Here is an 18,240-nt window from a genome sequence, read left to right as displayed (position 1 = left end):
AGATCTCTGTGAGTTTGAGACCAGCCTGGTCTACAAAGTGAGTTCCAGGACAGCCAGAGCTGTAACACAGAGAACCTTGTCTTGAGGGAAAAAAATTCTGATTATAGGAAATAGAGAATCCCGTGTTTCGAGATTTTACTGCCCATTATCATTACTATTATTGTCAAATGGCTGCAGTTGAAATAGTTGACATAGTGTTATTATAGATCTTTTTCAATTCCAGTAGTTAATAGAATTGTTAAATTCTAAAAATTCTGGTGCCTGCCTTCAAAGCAGCACTCATAATGAAATTGGAGCAATATGTAGAGGATTGTCATGGTCTCTGCACAAAAAAAAAAACAAAAAGATATTCTGAATGCCTTATTGAAACCAAATCTTATTTCAGCAAATGAGATTTTTTGATACAAACTCAAAAGTTATGATTTTATTAATTTTTCTTTTCTTTCTTTCTTTCTTTTTTTTTAAGGCAGGGTATCACTGTGTACACAGCTCAGGCTGACCTCTGGCTTGTGATTCTCCTGTTTTAGCCTCTTGAGTGATGGGATTATAGGCACATGCCACTACACACTTTACAGTTTTTTGTCTTGCTTATAATTATTTGGGAAGAGAATCTTTGTGTAATATAAAGATGAAAACCCCTCACAAAAAAGCCTCCAACTTCTGGAGACTAATTTGCTGAGGCCTCTAGGCTTCTTCTAGCATATGACCATCTGAAATAGTCCTTGCATTGTCATCTCCAAGTTCAGCATGTCTTACACACGTGGACTTTGTTTCCTTAGCTTACCAGAAGTGCCTTTGCTAGTTGATGTGCCCTGTTTGTCGGCTCAGCTGGATGATTCCATTCTCAACATAGTGAAAGACCACATTTTTAAGCATGGAACAGTAGCTTCCCGCCCACCAGTGCAGATTGAAGAATTAATAGAGAAACCTGGAGGCATCATAGTGCGATGGTGTAAGGTATGTACCAAATTGCAGAAATGGCCTCAACAGTATGGGTGTGCGATGGGGGAGCTTTTAATATATATTTATTTACTTTTTATTTTATTTTTTTTAATATTTTTTTAAGGTTTATTTATTATGCATACAGAAGAGGGTGCCAGATCTCATTACAGATGGTTATGAGCCACCATGTGGGTGCTGGGAATTGAACTCAGGACCTCTGGAAGAACAGTCAGTGCTCTTAACCTCTGAGCCATCTCTCCAGCCCTATTTACTTTTTATTTTAAGCAAGATTTCTCTGTGTAACAGTCCTGGCTGTCCTGGAACTTGCTCTGTAGACCAGGCTGGCCTCAAACTCAGAGAGATCTGCCTGCCTCTGCTTCCCAAGTGCTGGAATTAAAGATGTGAGCTACCACCGCTTTTTTTTTTTTTTTTTTTTTTTTTTTAAATTTCTTATGTTCATCTTATTTTTTTTTTTTAATGCCAATTGCCGTTTATTGAAGGAGGGAGGAGGTTTTAAATACAGGCTTACAGCTGTATTTTTATAATTAAAATCACAGGGACTGTGAATTTCCAGTGTCAAATAAAGAGCTCAGGTTTTATTTTGTTTTGTGGTGCTGGCAGTCAAACCTACTCTACCACCAAGCTACCATCAGGCCCTTGGAAGGCCTGTTCTTAAAACATCAGTGCCACGCACAGCATGTACTTTTAGTGTAACTCAACAAATAAAGGATTTCTCCCGTTCTTATTTCTTCAAAAAGCCAAATGGTAATAGTGCATTTTCAGCATCTTAGTGTTTTTTGTTTAACACTGTATAACTCTGAAATAAGATTTCAGAAGTATGGGCTTGTTATGGAGGTGCATGCCTTTAATCCTAGCACTCGGGAGGCAGAGGCAGGCGGATCTCTGTGAGTTTGAGGCCAGCCTGGTCTACAGAGATCCAGGAAAGGCGCAAAGCTACACAGAGAAACCCTGTCTTGAAAAACAAAAACAAAAACAAAACAAAACAAAAAAAATGATGAAACAAATGTTTCTGTAGTTCCCTTACATTTAGTATTGTCCAGAATTCTGTTTTTAAAGTTTTTTTTAAAGTTTCATTTATATATAGTTTAATTAGAAACCATGTCATATCTTGGCTGTTGATAAATTACTCAGGGCCAGCAACATAATTTGGTAGGTAAAGGCACTTGCCACCAAGCCTGATGAGAGTTTGATCCCAGGGATCCACATGTTGAAAAGAAAGAACTGGCAGACGGATCTCTGTGAGTTCCAGACCAGGTCTACAGAGTGAGTTCCTGGATAACTAGGGCTATACACAGAAACCCTGTTATGGGAGTAAGAAAAAAAAGAGAGAACTGATTCCCAAAAGTTGTCCCCTGACTTCCACATCATGCTGTGGAACATACATAGGAACACATACATACACATATCTGTACTAGTGTACACTAAATGGCTTCTACAAGCTATTTCCTTAAATGATTTTTTTTAAAATTGAAGATGATTTTGGTGGGTTAAAACAAGGACTCTTGCCCTTGCCGGGCGGTGGTGGCGCACACCTTTAATCCCAGCACTCGGGAGGCAGAGCCAGGCGGATCTCTGTGAGTTCGAGGCCAGCCTGGGCTACCAAGTGAGTTCCAGGAAAGGCGCAAAGCTACACAGAGAAACCCTGTCTCAAAAAACCAAAAAAAAAAAAAAAACAACCAAGGACTCTATCGGTACCTACATTCTCCACTACCATCACCACCAAAAGCTCCATAACAGAAACCCTCAAGGGCTCTGCTTATTTCCAGGTTTTTGTTTGCTTGCTTATTATTTTTTAGTTGTTCACTGTAATTGTTCTTATTTGTGTTTCCTTATGCACACATGGAAGTTTTTCTTAAGTATACCTTACAGTAAAATTATGAGATCTTTTTGGTTTTTTTTTTCGAGACAGGGTTTCACTGTGTGGCTTTGCACTTTTCCTGGATCTTACTCTGTAGCCCAGGCTGGCCTCGAACTCACAAAGATCCGCCTGTCTCTGCCTCCCAAGTGCTGGGATTAAAGGCGTGTGCCACCACTGCCTGGCAAATTATGAGATCTTAATGTATTGGATCTATATTAAATAATGCCAGATGTTTTCCCTAAATGATTTTGTGACTTGGTTTTGGACGGAGAGCAGAGACTTGCTTCGTAGATCAGACTAGCCTCAAACTTATCACAATCCTCCTGTCTCACCCTCCAAGTACTGGGATTACAGGTACATGCTACCACACCTGATGTGAATACCTACTATTCTTCGTTTTCACCAGTATTTAAGGATTGTTAGACTTATGTTTTTGCCCAAATGCTACCTCATTATGGTTTTACATTGTATTTCCATATTTGGCTATTCATATTTCTTTATTCATATTTTTTGCATTTTTCCTTTTCAAAATTCTATTTTAAGCTTGAGATTGCCTTATTGCCCAGGTTGGCCTAGGGTGTGCTGTGGAGCTGAGACTGTGACTCAGTGGGAGAGTGCTTGCCTATACAAGCTACTGGGTTTGAGCCCTGGTACTTTTTTTTTTCCATGTTTTTCGAGACAGGATTTCTCTGTAGCAGCCCTGGCTGGACGCTGGAGATATGGCTCAGTGATTAAGAGCACTGGCTATTCTTCCAGAGGATATATGTTCAATTCCCAGCACCCACATGGCAGCTCATAACTGTCTGTAACTCCAGTTCCAGGGGATTTGGCACCCTTACACAGACATGCATGCAGGCAAAATGTCAATGTACATTAAAAAACAAAAACAACCTGGGCGGTGGTGGTGCATGCCTTTAATCTCAGCACTCAGGAGGCAGAGGCAGGTGGATCTCTGAATTCGAGGCCAGCCTGGTCTATAGACCAAGATTCCGGGACAGGCACCAAAACTACACAGAGCAACCCTGTCTCAAAAAAAAACAAAAAACAGTCCTGGATGACCTGGAACTCACTTTGTAGACCAGGCTGGCGTCGAACTCACAGAGATCCACCTGCCTCTGCCTCCCAAGTGCTGGGATTCAAGGTGTGCACCACCACCGCCTGATGAATCCTCCTAGTACTTTACACCAGAATAAATAATAAACTAAACAAACAGTTGGTGTGGTCTAGTCTAATCCCAGATGTGTGATCCCCTTGCCTTGTCCTTCCAAGTTCTGGGATTATAACCATGAGCCTCTCTGTTCAGCTATTCTTTCCCTCATCTTTTTTTTTTTTTAAAGATTTATTATGTAAATAAATAAGTGCTCTATCTGCATGTACACCTTATGCCAGAAGAGAGCATTAGACCCCACTACAGATGTTTGTGAGCCACTATGTGATTGCTGGGAATTGAACTCAGTGCTCCTAAACACTGAGCCATCTTTCCAGCCCTTTTTTCTTTTCTTTTCTTTTCTTTTTTTTTTTAAAGATTTATTTATTTATTATATATACAGAGGAGGGCGCCAGATCTCATTACAGATGGTTGTGAACCACCATGTTGTTGCTGGGAATTGAACTCAGGACCTCTGGGAGAGCAGTCAGTGCTCTTAACCTCTGAGCCATCTCTCCAGCCCCCTTTTTTCTTTTTTTTTTTTTTTGGTTTTTTGAGACAGGGTTTCTCTGTGTAGCTTTGCGCCTTTCGTGGAACTCGCTTTGGAGACCAGGCTGGCCTCGAACTCACAGAGATCCGCCTGGCTCTGCCTCCCGAGTGCTGGGATTAAAGGTGTGCGCCACCACCGCCCGGCCCTTTTTTCTTTTTTAATTACAGTGTGTGTGTGTGTGTGTGTGTGTGTGTGTACACACGTGCATGCATGTCAAGCGTCTGGAGGTCGAAGGACATTGTGCAGGAGTTGTCTCTCACCTACAATGTGGGTCTTGGGGATTGAACTCAAATCTCCCAGGCTTTGTGTCACGTACCTTCCTGCTGAGCTATTTTTGAGACAGAATCTCATGTAGTCCAGGCTAGCCTTGAACTTGGTCTGTGTAGTTAAGGCTGGACTTTACTGAGTGTTTTGTTTACTTTTCCAGATACTGTGATTAGAAGCAGTGTTACCACCCCTAGCTTCAGAGTGGGTAATCAATACAAAAAAAAAAAAAAGGAGAAAGAAAGGCAGGCTGGTCAGATGGCTAAGAAGATAAAGGGAATTGTTTTGAAGTCTGACAAGCTGAGTTCAATTCCTGGAGCCCACATAGTAGGAAAGAACTGATTCTCACAAGTTGTCCTCTGACCTTTACATGTTCTTTGTGGTATGCATATATGTACACACACACACACACACACACACACACACACACACACACACACACACACAAATGGAAGAAAGGAGCCAGGCCTGGTAATATCATAGCATTTGGGATGGCAAGGCAAAAGGATGGTGAGTGAGCTCAAGGCCAGTCTGGGTGATAAGAGTAAGACATGTTCTCCAAAACAGACAAACAAGCAGAAAGAAACAGAAGAAGGAGAAAAACAGAAGCAACTGGATATGATAATGCATACCTATAATCTTAGTTCCCAGGAAGCTGAAGTAGAAGGATTACCATGAGTTCAAGGCCAGCTTGAACTCAAGGCTACATATGGTGAGACCCTATCTCAGGAAAAACAAAAGGAAAACATGTTGCCTGCGCTTTCCTCATAGTGATCCATATTGCCCCATTTGTTGCATGGTTTTTAGCTAACTTAAAAAATCTTTCTCCACAGGTGGACGATGACTTTACAGCCCAAGATTACAGGCTCCAGTTCCGTAAATGCACTGCAAATCATTTTGAAGACGCGTATGTAGGTTCTGAAACTGAATTCATAGTGTTGCACATAGACCCCAATGTTGATTATCAGTTCAGAGTCTGCGCCCGAGGAGACGGCCGGCAGGAGTGGAGTCCTTGGAGTGTCCCCCAGACAGGCCACTCCACTCTGGTGCCTCATGGTACGCTCTTCCTTGTCACACCTGCAGCTCAATGGGTGTAGGAAAGTTTACCTCCTGTGCTGAGAGTGCACACGTAACCACTTTGCTAAGGATAAGCTTGAATTGAGAGAAGAGCGGGGAACCTGCCTTCACTCAGATCACTCCATGTAAATTGTTTTCGTCAGCTCTTATCTTTGGAATTTAAATTTGAGTATCACCCAAAACCACACATTGAAAACAGTGCCTACCTAGGACACTGATTTCTTTCTCCCTTCCTTCCTTCCTTCCTTCCTTCCTTCCTTCCTTCTTTCTTTTCTTTCCTTTTCTGTTCTTTTCTTTCCTTTTCTTTTCTTTTCTTTTCTTCTCTCAAGACAGGGTTTCTCTGTGTAGCCCTGGCTGTCCTAGAACTCACTCTGTAAACCAGGTTGGCCTTGAACTCAGAGATCCATCTGCCTCAGCCTCCTGACTGCTGGTATTAAAAGTGTGTGCCACCACCGCCTAGCTGGTTCTGATTTTTTCTAAACCCTCATAAAAGTCTTATAAAGTTGAAATTGGTCCGTGTCCTCCACTGCTGTTTTAGAAGACACAATCTTTTTCTCCTTTTCCTGGAAGAGTTAGGGTCTTGTTTTGTTGACTAGGATGACCTTGAAATCAAGTCCTATTTCAACTTCCCAGGCAGCTGCACTAGAGCCATGTGCCACATACCTGGCTACCTAGATACACTTAAAAGTTTGTTTTCCTTTTTTTTTTTTTTTAAGATTTGATTTATTATTTATTTATTTATGTATATGTGTGAGTTTGTGTTCACATGTTTTGTGATAACTGTGGGAGCCACGAGTTACAGGCAGCAATGAGCTGACTGAACCAAACTTTGATCCCCTGAAAGTGGTCTTCACCCCTGAGCCATCCCTCCAGCTGTTTTGTTTATTCATGTTGTTGTTGTTGTTATTGTTGTTGTTGAGACAGGGTCTCTTGCAGCTCTGGCTGTCCCGGAACTCATGTTATAGACCAGGCTGGCCTCAAACTCAGAAGCGTGCCTCTGCCTCCAGAGTTCTGGGATTAAAGGCTTTGCTTATTCATTTTTAATATGCTGCTGTTGATTGAACTCAGTCAGATCCTTATATGTTTATACATGCTGTATTATTTATTTAATCAGGTTGTGGTAACCTCAAAGTATTAAATTTGAACATGATTTTTTTTTAAGATAGAAGATGATCATCATTTGATTTTTTTCAATAAGTATAGGAATTTACCAAAATCTTTTTTGTAATTTGTGGCTCTAACCCCAATACCTTGTTACTAAATCTTTTATTAAGCTTAGTCAGGAGCCCTCTAAGTAATTACTTTGACTCAATTCTGTTTAATACTGTCTGTATTCAGTATACTCTTGAAAAGATTGTACTAGTTTTTAATGTCTTTTCTTTTGAAGAGTGGACAACTGGCTTTGAAGGGTACAGTCTGAGTAGTCGGAGGAACATAGCACTGCGAAATGACGCTGAGTCCTCGGGCGTTCTCTACTCCAGTGCTCCAACCTACTTCTGTGGACAGACATTGACCTTCAGGCAAGTAGACCGAGCATGGCTGCCATGTCTCTAGCAGTGTAAGGGACTGTGGGGGGTGTGTGTGTGCAGGAGTTTGAGTTTGACGAATCTCAGCTTTAGTCCATCACTTCTAGATGGTGACAATTTGGCAAGGGTTTGGTTTGGTTTTGATTTGTTAAAACCAGGTCTCACTTGGCCAGAACTCATAAAGACCAGCTGGCGCAAACTCAGTGAACTCTGCCTGCCTCTGTCTCCCAAATGCTGGGATTAAAGGAGTGCACCACCACACCAGGTTTTTGGCAAGGCTTTCAGTTTTTCCTCTGTTTCAGTTTTCTCATCTGTGTTCATGGGGTAATTGGGAAGACTAATGGGTGGTGTATATAAAATGCTCAGGACTTGATGTTTGTCTCTTTGCTCTTAGTAAGTAGGGATAAATAGAATACCTCATAAAAGTATTTTTGAAAATCAGAGGCATGGGGCATTGTGATGCCAACCTGTAACACCAGAACTCAGAGATGCAGGAACTCAAGAACAGCCTTAGCAGCAGAGCAGGTCCGTTAGTCAGTAAGTCTCTGAAAGAAGCTTGCTCCTGTGAACTAACACACGAACACACCGTGTGTATAACTAAAACACAGCTGAAGGCAACCCCTCCCACCGCCGTCATTGTCCTTTTCCTGCCCGCTTCTCTGTAGGGAAACATTTCCCTCTTCTTAGCTGAGCATCGTGTTCTATGGTCATACTGCTAAATAGTTCTTTGTAGAAAGCCAGAGTTCAAATGTTTTGTTTGTTTATTTATTTTTGGCAAAGCCCAGTTCTGAGTTGAGTGATGGGAGTGTGTGCCTGCTTTTTCCCATGATTAGCTCAGTGTAGCAAACTTTCCTCTAAGTTTTGAGTTAAAGATTATCGAATGTTTTTCAAGATTATTTCATTAATTTCTTCCCTCCCTCCCTCCCTCCTTCCCTCCCTCCCTCCCTCCCTTCCTTCCTTCCTTCCTTCCATAAGATTTGTTGCCAGGAGGTGGTGGCACATTTGGTCCCAGCACTTGTGAGGCAGAGGCAGGCAGATCTCTTAAGATCAAGGCCAGCCTGGTCTGTAGAGTTCCAGGACAGCCAATGATATGCAGAGAAATTCTATCTCAAAAAACAAACAAAAAACCCAAAAACCTAGGACTGGGGTTCCAGATAGTTGTGAGCTGCCTTGTGGGTGCTGGGAATTGAACCCAGGTCCTCTAGAAGAGCAACCAGTGCTCTTAACCACTGAGCCATCTCCCAGCACCTATTTTTATTTCTTTAAAAATGCTTTTAATTAGTGTGTGTGTGTGTGTGTGTGTGTGTGTGTGTGTGTGTGTGTGTGTGTGTTGGGGCACATGTGCAAGAGTCAGTTCTCATTTTCCACATGTAAGTCCTGGGGTTCAGATCAGGCCCTCCAGCTTGGTGACCAGAGTCTTTATTTCCTGAGCCGTCTCACCAGCTCAGATGATGGGATTTTTTTTCTGTTTCTGGTGTCCTTGTGTAAGGCAGGGAGAACATCTGGAAGTCTGTCTGAGCCAGTGTTGCTGAGTCCCCTCCAGCCAAAGCATTTGATCTGACCTCCACTGTCAGGGTATGCTTGTTGATGCTTGTCTTGTTTCGGACGTCTCCTCTCACCCATTAAGTCATAGAGAAAGAATGATTGAATCACCAGAAAAATGCCGAGAGGAGAGAAAGGAGTCTGTGTTAGCTTTCCATTTCCTTAATAAACACTTGAGATAATCAGCTCACAAAGAGAAGAGGGTTGTCTGGCTCCTCTTCTGGTGTTTTAGTTTGTGACAGGTTGGCTCTATTTCTTTGGGGCCTGTGCCAGCATATATGGTGACAGGATTTTCACCCATTCCTGACACTGCCAGCCGGGGACCAACCCTTTGACACTGCCCGTCAAGAGCAGGAAGGGGGGCTGGAGAGATGGCTCAGGGGTTAAGAGCACTGGCTGCTCTTCCAGAGGTCCTGAGTTCAATTCCAGCAACCACATGGTGGCTCACAACCATCTGTAATGAGATCTGGTGCTCTCTTCTGGCCTGCAGGGACACATGCAGGCAGAACACTGTATACATAATAAATAAGTAAATAAATCTTAAAAAAAAAGCAGGAAGGGGTATTCTGTAACTCATTATGACAGAACCTGAAACCTAAAATCTACTTATACTCCACATAGTGAATTGTCTTTACTGAAATAGACTCCTGTGCTTGTGTCTTTGTGTACAAAAAATACTTTCACTAGTGAAATTCCTGAAAACCAGGTACTTATGAATGTAACAGACCTCTGAGACTTGATAGATGCAGGCCACAGAACTCAGATAAGAATGATGGTAAACAAATAATTGCAGTTGCTATCCAAGTACCCTGTGCCAAGTACTAGTGCATATGGTTTCATGTATCCTAGGCTATGTAGCTGCGAATAACCTTGAACTTCTGATCCTATTGCTTCTGCTTCCCAAGAGCTAGGGTAAACGCTGTGCGCTGTGCGCCCTGGCTGTGCGCCCTGGCTTATCCGTGCTGAGGACTGAACCCAGGACTTTGTGAATTCGAGGCAAGCTCTCTGCCAAGTGAGCTACACAGTAAACCGCCTTTCCTCTTAGGATGGCCTAATGTAATAAGTGTAGTTAACCATTTTTGGAGTGAGGAAATTGAGGCACAAAGAAGTTAATTATTCAGTGTCTCACAGCCGTAAGTACCAAAGCTGGAATTGAAATCCAGGGAACCTGTCTTCAGAATCTGAATTCCTGCCTCACCCTGCTGAGTGTGGGTAGACATGCATTACCACACCCAGAGAAATGGTGATCTTAGGCATGTGTCGTGGTCGCATCTCCTGTCTTTTGTGAGGAAGGGAGTGTGAGTCTCACTAATGAGGAAGGGAGTGTGAGTCTCACTAACCAGGAAGGGAGTGTGAGTCTCACTAATGAGGAAGGGAGTGTGAGTCTCACTAACCAGGAAGGGAGTGTGAGTCTCACTAATGAGGAAGGGAGTGTGAGTCTCACTAACCAGGAAGGGAGTGTGAGTCTCACCAACCAGGAAGGGAGTGTGAGTCTCACTAACCAGGAAGGGAGTGTGAGTCTCACTAACCAGGAAGGGAGTGTGAGTCTCACTAATGAGGAAGGGAGTGTGAGTCTCACTAATGAGGAAGGGAGTGTGAGTCTCACTAACGAGGAAGGGAGTGTGAGTCTCACTAACGAGGAAGGGAGTGTGAGTCTCACTAATGAGGAAGGGAATGTGAGTCTCACTAAGGTGGACGTCTCCATTCTTGCTGCCGCTGCCTCCTCACTCTGGTGTCGGTGCTTGTGCTATGGCTGAACTTCAGACCTTGGGCAGGTAGCGCATCTGTTCTTCCACAGAGCTGCCCATCCCTCCTTTCCAGTTCAGGACCTCTTTCCTCCCCATATACTTCATCTTAATGCTGTCTGATGTTTTAAATTCCCGCTCTGGGGATACAGAGCAATATTTGATTGATGGCTTTCCTAATTGCAATGATCCAGAGGGATACAGAGCAATATTTGATTGATGGCTTTCCTAATTGCAATGATCCAGAGTGATCTGACTCCACTGCTTACTGGTCTCCGTCAAACGTGGCTTCCCTGTCCTCTTGCAGAGAAGCTTCCCTAGGCCCTCTGGGCTGAGTGAGTGCCCGAAACTCCATTTTGCTCAGTTAGCCCAACTGCATTTTTGTCCTTTTCCCCTTGGGTGTGAACTGAGAGTTTTTTAAACCCCTTGTTAAACCGGAAGGTGGATGGGAGGAGCAGGGGAGTGTACCTGCATGAAGATGTCTCGAGGACCTCTCTTGAGAAGGGCGCTGTACTCTGGCAGGCACTGCTCTGTTGCTGAGCCAGTTGGTCTTTGCTGTGCTTTCTGGAGGGCTTGCGGGTGTGGCCAGCCCTTTGGCATTGAGACTTGGCGTTGTCATCTAGAAAGTGTGGACTTGGGAACTGAGCACTGCTGTTAGGGCAGAGGGGAGGAGGAGATCACAAAAAAAAAAAATTTAAATAAAAATATTTTAAGGAAGTGTACAATTTTTCACTGGGCTGAATTCACAACTGTCCTCGGCTGCGTGTGGGCTATGGGCACAGGTTAGTGGTGCTTGGTAGAGCGTCTGCAGCCGGTGAGACCTTGTCCCTGGCTGAATGCTGAGTTGTTCCTGAGTCTGACTGCCTTGGTGCCTGAGTCTGCTGACGGCCCTTCTCCAGGCCTCCGGTGTCCTTACTGGACGTTCCTGTTTTCTCTGCTTCTTTACCTTTTCCTGGCACCACCATCATCTATCTGCTTTTGAATTGGGTATGCCTGGGTGTGCATATGCCAGGCGAGTGGAGGTGCCCTTGGAGGCCAGAGATGTTGGATCCCATAAGCTGGAGTTACAGGCGGTTGTGAGCTGCCTCTTGTGGGTACTAGAAATTGAACTCAGTCCTCTGCAAGAGCAGCCAGTGCTCTTAACCCCTGAGCCATCTCTCCAGCCCCTTATTACTTTTTAAATATACTTTTTACCTTCTCTTTTCTGTCACCTGTTTTTTAGTTTGTTTTGTTGTTTTTGAGACAGGGTCTTGTGTATCCCAGGCTGGCCTCAAACTCACTGTAAAGTCAAGAATGGCCTTGAACTTCTCATCCTCCCTAACTCCTTATTGCAGAGGCCATGAGTACGCCACCACACTCCATATGCTGCGCTGGGGATAGAATTCAGGCAGGTCGTCTCCCAGCTGAGCTATGTGCCCAGACCATCACCTGTGTTTTTTGTTTGTTTGTTTGTTTGTTTTTGTTTTTCAAGACAGGGTTTCTCTGTGTAGCTTTGCGCCTTTCCTAGAACTCACTTGGTAGCCCAGGCTGGCCTCAAACTCACAGAGATTCACCTGGCTCTGCCTCCTGAGTGCTGGGATTAAAGGCGAGTGCCCCTACCACCTGGCTCCATCACTTGGTTTTAAGCTTCCTTTTCCTTTGGTGCTAACAACCTTCCTTCACCCTGGAAGCCTAGGAAGTAGGCTGCTCTTCTTCCTTCTTCAAGTAAAGAACCAAAAGTACACAGAGATCATGTCAAGACTCAAATCTTGGTAGCTCCAAACTCTGTGTTCTTAGCACTGTATTCTCTGTCCTCTTGCATCCTACAGGTCCCACTCCATCCCTGAGGGGAGCCAGGGCAGGAACGGAAGCAGAGAGGACAGTGGAAAGCTGCTTACTGACTTGCTTAGCTACCTTTCTTGCATAGTCCTGCCCACATGCTTAGGGATGGCACATCTCACAGAGGCTTGGGTCCTTTCACATCAATTGCAGTTTTTTGGGTTTTTTTTTTTTTTTTTTTAGATTAATTTATTTATTATGTATATAGCATGTATGCCTGCAGGCCAGAAGAGGGCACCAGATCTCATTACAGATGGTTGTGAGCCACCATGTGGTTGCTGGGAACTGAACTCAGGACCTCTGGAAGAGCAGTCAGTGCTCTTAACCTCTGAGCCATCTCTCCAGCCCCAATTGCAGTTTTTAACCCATGCCCCCGAGGCCATTCATTTGTGTTTTGAGACAGGTTCTCACTATGGTACCCTGGTTTAGAATTTATTATGTGCCCAGGCTGTCCTTGAACTTGGCAGCAGTCCTCTTTCCTTTCTCCAGAGTGCTAGTATTATGACAAGTACTACCACATCCAATAGCTTTGGGATGAGTGAATTTGATTCAGTGTTTGCTTGTAGTAGATCCTTTATCCTCCACACCCCTCGGTAAAGGTCTTACTTTATAGCCTAGGTTGGTCGGAGTGGAACTCACTGTGTATCCCAGGCTGGCTTCAAACTTTCAGCAATCCTGTTTGGTGTTAGGGTTACAAGTGTGTGTCACCATACCTGGCTTGTTTTATTTATTATTGTGTGTGTACAAGTGTGTGTATGGATGTATGTACATATGTTTGGGGTGTGTGTGTGTGTGTGTGTGTGTGTGTGTATGTAGGTGCACTCATGCCATGGAATGCCTGTGAAGGTTAGATATGTGTGTGTGCGTGTCTGTGTGTGTGTCTGTGTGTGTTGGGGGGGTGCACTCATGCCATGGCACGCCTGTGAAGGTTAGATGTGTGTGTGTGTGTGCGCGTGCGTGTGTCTGTGTGTGTGTGTGTGTGTCTGTGTGTGTGTGGGGGGGGTGCACTCATGCCATGGCATGCCTGTGAAGGTTAGATGTGTGTGTGTGTGTGTGTGTGTGTGTGTGCGCGTGCGTGTGTCTGTGTGTGTGTCTGTGTGTGTGTGTGGGGGGGTGCACTCATGCCATGGCATGCCTGTGCAGGTCAGATGACAGCATTCAGGAGTGGGTTCTCGGCTTCCACATCCTAAATTCTGTGCATCAGACTCAGTTTTCAGACTCGGAAGGCATCCATTTTCATGCCCTGAACCTTCTCACAAGCCCTTGATTTTTGTTTCTGAGACGTAGATTTTTTTTGGTTTTTCGAGACAGGGTTTCTCTGTGTAGCTTTGCACCTTTCCTGGAACTCACTTGGTAGCCCAGGCTGGCCTAGAACTCACAGAGATCCACCTGCCTCTGCCTCCCGAGTGCTGGGATTAAAGGCGTGCGCCGCCGCCGCCGCCGCCGCCGCCGCCGCCGCCGCCGCCGCCGCCGCCGCCACCACCACCACTGCCCGGTGAGACATTGTTTTTTATGTAGCCCAGGCTGGCCTCAAACTCTCCTCCTAAATACTGATATTACAAGAATGCACCAACCGACCACATCTTTAATCCCAGCACTGGAGAGGCAGAGGCAAGAGAATCTCTGAGTTCGAGAACAGCCTGGTCTACAGAGTGAGTTCCAGGACAGCTCCAGCTACACAGAGAGACCCTATGTTTGTATGGGGGGCTGGTCAGTTACTCTACCAACCTTACCTGGCTGTTTTCTTTTTGCAGTACTGGGGATCAAACCCAGGACCTAACATATTGAGGGCAAGGCCTCTGCCACTGAGCTGCATCCTCACCCTTTTTTTTCTTTTTTTTTTTTTTTTTTGGTTTTTCGAGACAGGGTTTCTCTGTGTAGCTTTGCGCCTTTCCTGGAACTCACTTGGTAGCCCAGGCTGGCCTCGAACTCATAGAGATCCGCCTGTCTCTGCCTCCCGAGTGCTGGGATTAAAGGCGTGCGCCGCCACCGCCACCACCACCACCACCCGGCATCCTCACCCTGTTTTAAGCTCAAGGAGATTTTTTTTTTGTGTACAGAACTCATTTCTGCCATTACCAGATATATGTGTTAGCTTCTTATATTCAAAAAGTAGTCTAGGACTGGGGGTATACTCAGTGGTACAATGGGCAGTTAGCATACAGAAGACTCCGAGCTCCATCTCCAGAACCAGAGAAATACCCAAACTGCCAGCTTGATTCAGTATTACCTAGAAGAGCGCAGTGGAGAAGCTGCTGCTATGGAAGGTGTATTTATGTTAGGGGGTCCCTGGTAGGTGGCTCTTGCTCCAGTGGGTGGTCCCACACCCAGGTGACAGGCAGCACTCATTGGACTCTGGGATATTTAAAAGAAAAAGAAAAATAGGAAAGTTGAGAGGGAACATGTTGGAGGATAGTGTTGGAAGGAGCTAGAGGCAGGAAGAAAGATGGTTATGATTAAATAGATTCTTGCATAAAACTCTCAAAGAATAAATAAAAAATACTATTTTTAAAAAATTAGTGTTTGAGTCAGGCACATCACACATGATAATTCCTCCCAGTACCAGAGAGGCTGGGGCAGGAGGATCATGAGTTCAAGGTCAATTAGGCTACCTATGTAAGACCTTATCTCAACACAAAACAGAAATGAAGTTAATTGTTTTTAACTAGGATCTTTGAATCTCGTCTGTTCCTCCATATGCTCTGTGGAGAGACATTCCATAGTCCCAGGGAGAGTGCAGCTGGGCTGGAATTTTGTGTTTTGCTACAGCGATACCCCTAGAGGTACATTGACTGATGAGGTGGACTCTTATTACAGACATGGGAATGTCACCCAGCGGGACTCTTCCCCACACACTGTTACAGTGGGAAGAGAAACCAGGAGGTGGTGGTAGATAACTCACTGCCTGACTTCTTTGTTGTTGTTGTTGTTGTTGAGACAGGGTTTCTTTGTGTAGCCCTAACTGTCCTGGAACTAGCTTTTAAGATTTAGTGTGTGTGTGTCTGCGTGTGTGTGTGTCTGTGTGTGTGGTGTGTGTCTGTGTCTGTTACATGTGTGCAAAAGCCTGTAGAGACTAGAAGGTATTGGATCCTTTGAAACTGGAGCTGCATGCGGCTGGGAGTTACCTGGTGTAGGTGCTGGGTACTGTCTTGCCAGTCTCACGTTCCATTTCAACAAGAGAGAGATGAAATGACCTTTCTCCCTCAATTGTAGAGTTGAGACTGTGGGACAGCCCGACAGAAGAGACAGCATAGGAGTGTGTGCGGAGAAGCAGAACGGCTGCGACTCTCTGCAGCGGGATCAAGCTGTGTGCATCAGCACAAATGGTGAGACACTCGGACTGGGCCGGATGGAAGGCCCTCCCCAAGGACTCCCTTACTGCTACAGAAGGCACCATGCCAGCCCACAACGGAGCAGAACAGCCAACAGTCCTGCTCTGCTATGAGAACACACACACACACACACACACACACACACACACAGACATACACACCACACACATACCACAGACATACACACACACATACCACACACACAGACATACACACCACACATAACACATACACACACACACACCACACACATACCACATACACACCCACAGACATACACACACACACACATACACATACACACCACACACACACAGACATACACACCACACACATACCACATACACACACACAGACATACACACCACACACACACCACACACACCACACACATACCACATACACACACACAGACATACACACACACCACACACACAGACATACACACACACACATACACACACACATACCACATACACACACACATACACACATAGAGACATACATACCACATACACACACACACACACACACACACACACACATACACGCACACAAGTTAGGGATCGTGAGTTGGCTCAGTAGATAAAGCACTTGCCATGCAAATCCAAAAACCTGAGTTTGATCCTGGAACCCACATGAAGGTGTGAAGAGAAAACCAACTCCACAGTTGTCCTCTGGCTGTGGGAATGGGAGTTAATCTCTATTTTAATTCATTATCAATACCCGATTCTGGAGTGTTTCCTTTTCTGAAATAGGAGTCAGTTTTGATTCTCTCAGTCATTGCTCACAGGTGAATGTCTCTTAACGTTTCAGGTGCAGTTTTTGTCAATGGAAAAGAAATGACTAATCAGTTGCCTGCAGTTACCTCTGGATCCACTGTCACATTTGACATTGAAGCTGTGACTCTGGGAACCGCTAACAGTGAAGGCGGAAACGTCAAGCTCCGGGTGACCATTAGCTCCAGTAACAGGGAGGTGGTGTTTGACTGGCTGCTTGACCAGGCCTGTGGCTCTCTGTACTTCGGATGCTCCTTTTTCTACCCGGGGTGGAAGGTGCTGGTGTTCTAGCATCGGGAGGCCTCAGCTTTGGGGTGAGCGTCCCTATCCTCAGCCTAGTTTAGTTGTGTCTGACTTTTAAAAGGTGAACTTACCTCTGGGACCACCAGAAATAGAGAGCGTGGCTGGGTTTGCATTGTAACATTTCAGTAAGGGGCCTGTGGCGGTGGCGGCAGCCTTTAATCCCAGCATCAGGAGGCAGAGGCAGGTGGATCTCTGTGAGTTCAAGACCAACCTGGTCTACAGAGCAAGATCCAGGACAGCCAGGGCTACACAGAGAAACCTTGTCTCACCCCCCGCCCCCAAAAAAAGTAATATTTCAGTAAGAAGTGAGCTGAATGGGGTGGACAAAACCATAGTTCAATTTTATTTTTAGCATAAATACCAAACTAGCTTTAAAACTGCATACTTTTCCACTGTTCTTCTTCCTAAAGCAGGTCGTTAGGACAGAAAAATGTCACATGATTAAATCTTCAAGATCAAAGGCCGTAAGAACAACAGAAGAAGGCAGCTAGAGAGCAGGGCTCTGGAGTACTGTCAGTCCTGTTGCTCCTCCGGCCCCCACCCCTTGAGTGCGCTGACTGTTCCTGGGTTCAGTAGTCTCTGGCTCAGAAAGCTTAGTGGTTTCTGCATGTTCACAGTGCCTGAGCAAGCGTCTGTGACAGCCAGTGTCAGCATCCTCCCTCTTCCCTGGCAGTGCCAGACAAAGTAGGATGGAGAGAGCCGGGCTGTGGTGACGCACGCCTTTAATCCCAGCACTCTGGAGGCAGAGCCAGGCAAATCTGTGAGTTCGAGGCCAGCCTGGTCTACAGAGCGAGATCCAGGAAAGGTGCAAAGCTACACAGAGAAACACTGTCTCAAACCACCCACCCCACAAAAAAAAGAAGGATGGGATGGAGGGTCTGTATTCCTCACGGTGAAGCCGCTTACAGTAGTCCACAGCAGTGTTAGCCAGTTCATATGTGCATCTCGCCTCAGCCATGCACATGGGCCCATGCAGAGTGGATAGTCCAGTGTAATACCAGGTTGAGAAATGGTCTTTCGATGGACCAAAGAAATATAGGGGAAATACTTGACCTATTTTTTTAAAACTTAAATTTGTGTAAAATATTTATTTGACTTACTTAATATGTAAAAAATGCGGTCTTGTTGTACCAGCGTACAGATGATTGTTAATGTGAATTTTTTCTTTTTGTTTTTACCAGTAGTAAAAAAGTGGAAAAACAAGTGTGATATTTTTGTAAGATAATTTATTTGGGATTTATGTTCCCTTTTTGACAATCATGACCTTTCCTCCTTCCCTTGTTTTGTATAAGTAAGTGCCTTTTCTCATGTTAATAAGAAGTTCTAGAGTGTAGGT

General features: G+C 44.8%; 1 protein-coding gene across 1 annotated transcript in view; it reads left to right on the top strand.

The window, feature by feature from the left end:
* Crlf3 (cytokine receptor like factor 3) overlaps positions 1-17,687 on the top strand; it is a 43,394-nt gene extending 25,707 nt beyond the window's left edge. Inside the window, exons 4-8 of the mRNA XM_028866946.2 lie at positions 780-957; positions 5,616-5,838; positions 7,247-7,379; positions 15,704-15,816; positions 16,639-17,687. Of these exons, the coding sequence (XP_028722779.1) occupies positions 780-957; positions 5,616-5,838; positions 7,247-7,379; positions 15,704-15,816; positions 16,639-16,892 (901 nt within the window). The 3' untranslated portion in view covers positions 16,893-17,687. The remainder of the gene's footprint in view (positions 1-779; positions 958-5,615; positions 5,839-7,246; positions 7,380-15,703; positions 15,817-16,638) is intronic.
* Positions 17,688-18,240: the final 553 nt, after the last annotated feature.

The sequence above is a fragment of the Peromyscus leucopus genome, chromosome 8b (assembly GCF_004664715.2).
Source record: "Peromyscus leucopus breed LL Stock chromosome 8b, UCI_PerLeu_2.1, whole genome shotgun sequence".
Classification (NCBI taxonomy): Eukaryota; Metazoa; Chordata; class Mammalia; order Rodentia; family Cricetidae; genus Peromyscus; species Peromyscus leucopus.
This window is presented reverse-complemented; position numbering and strand designations above follow the sequence as displayed.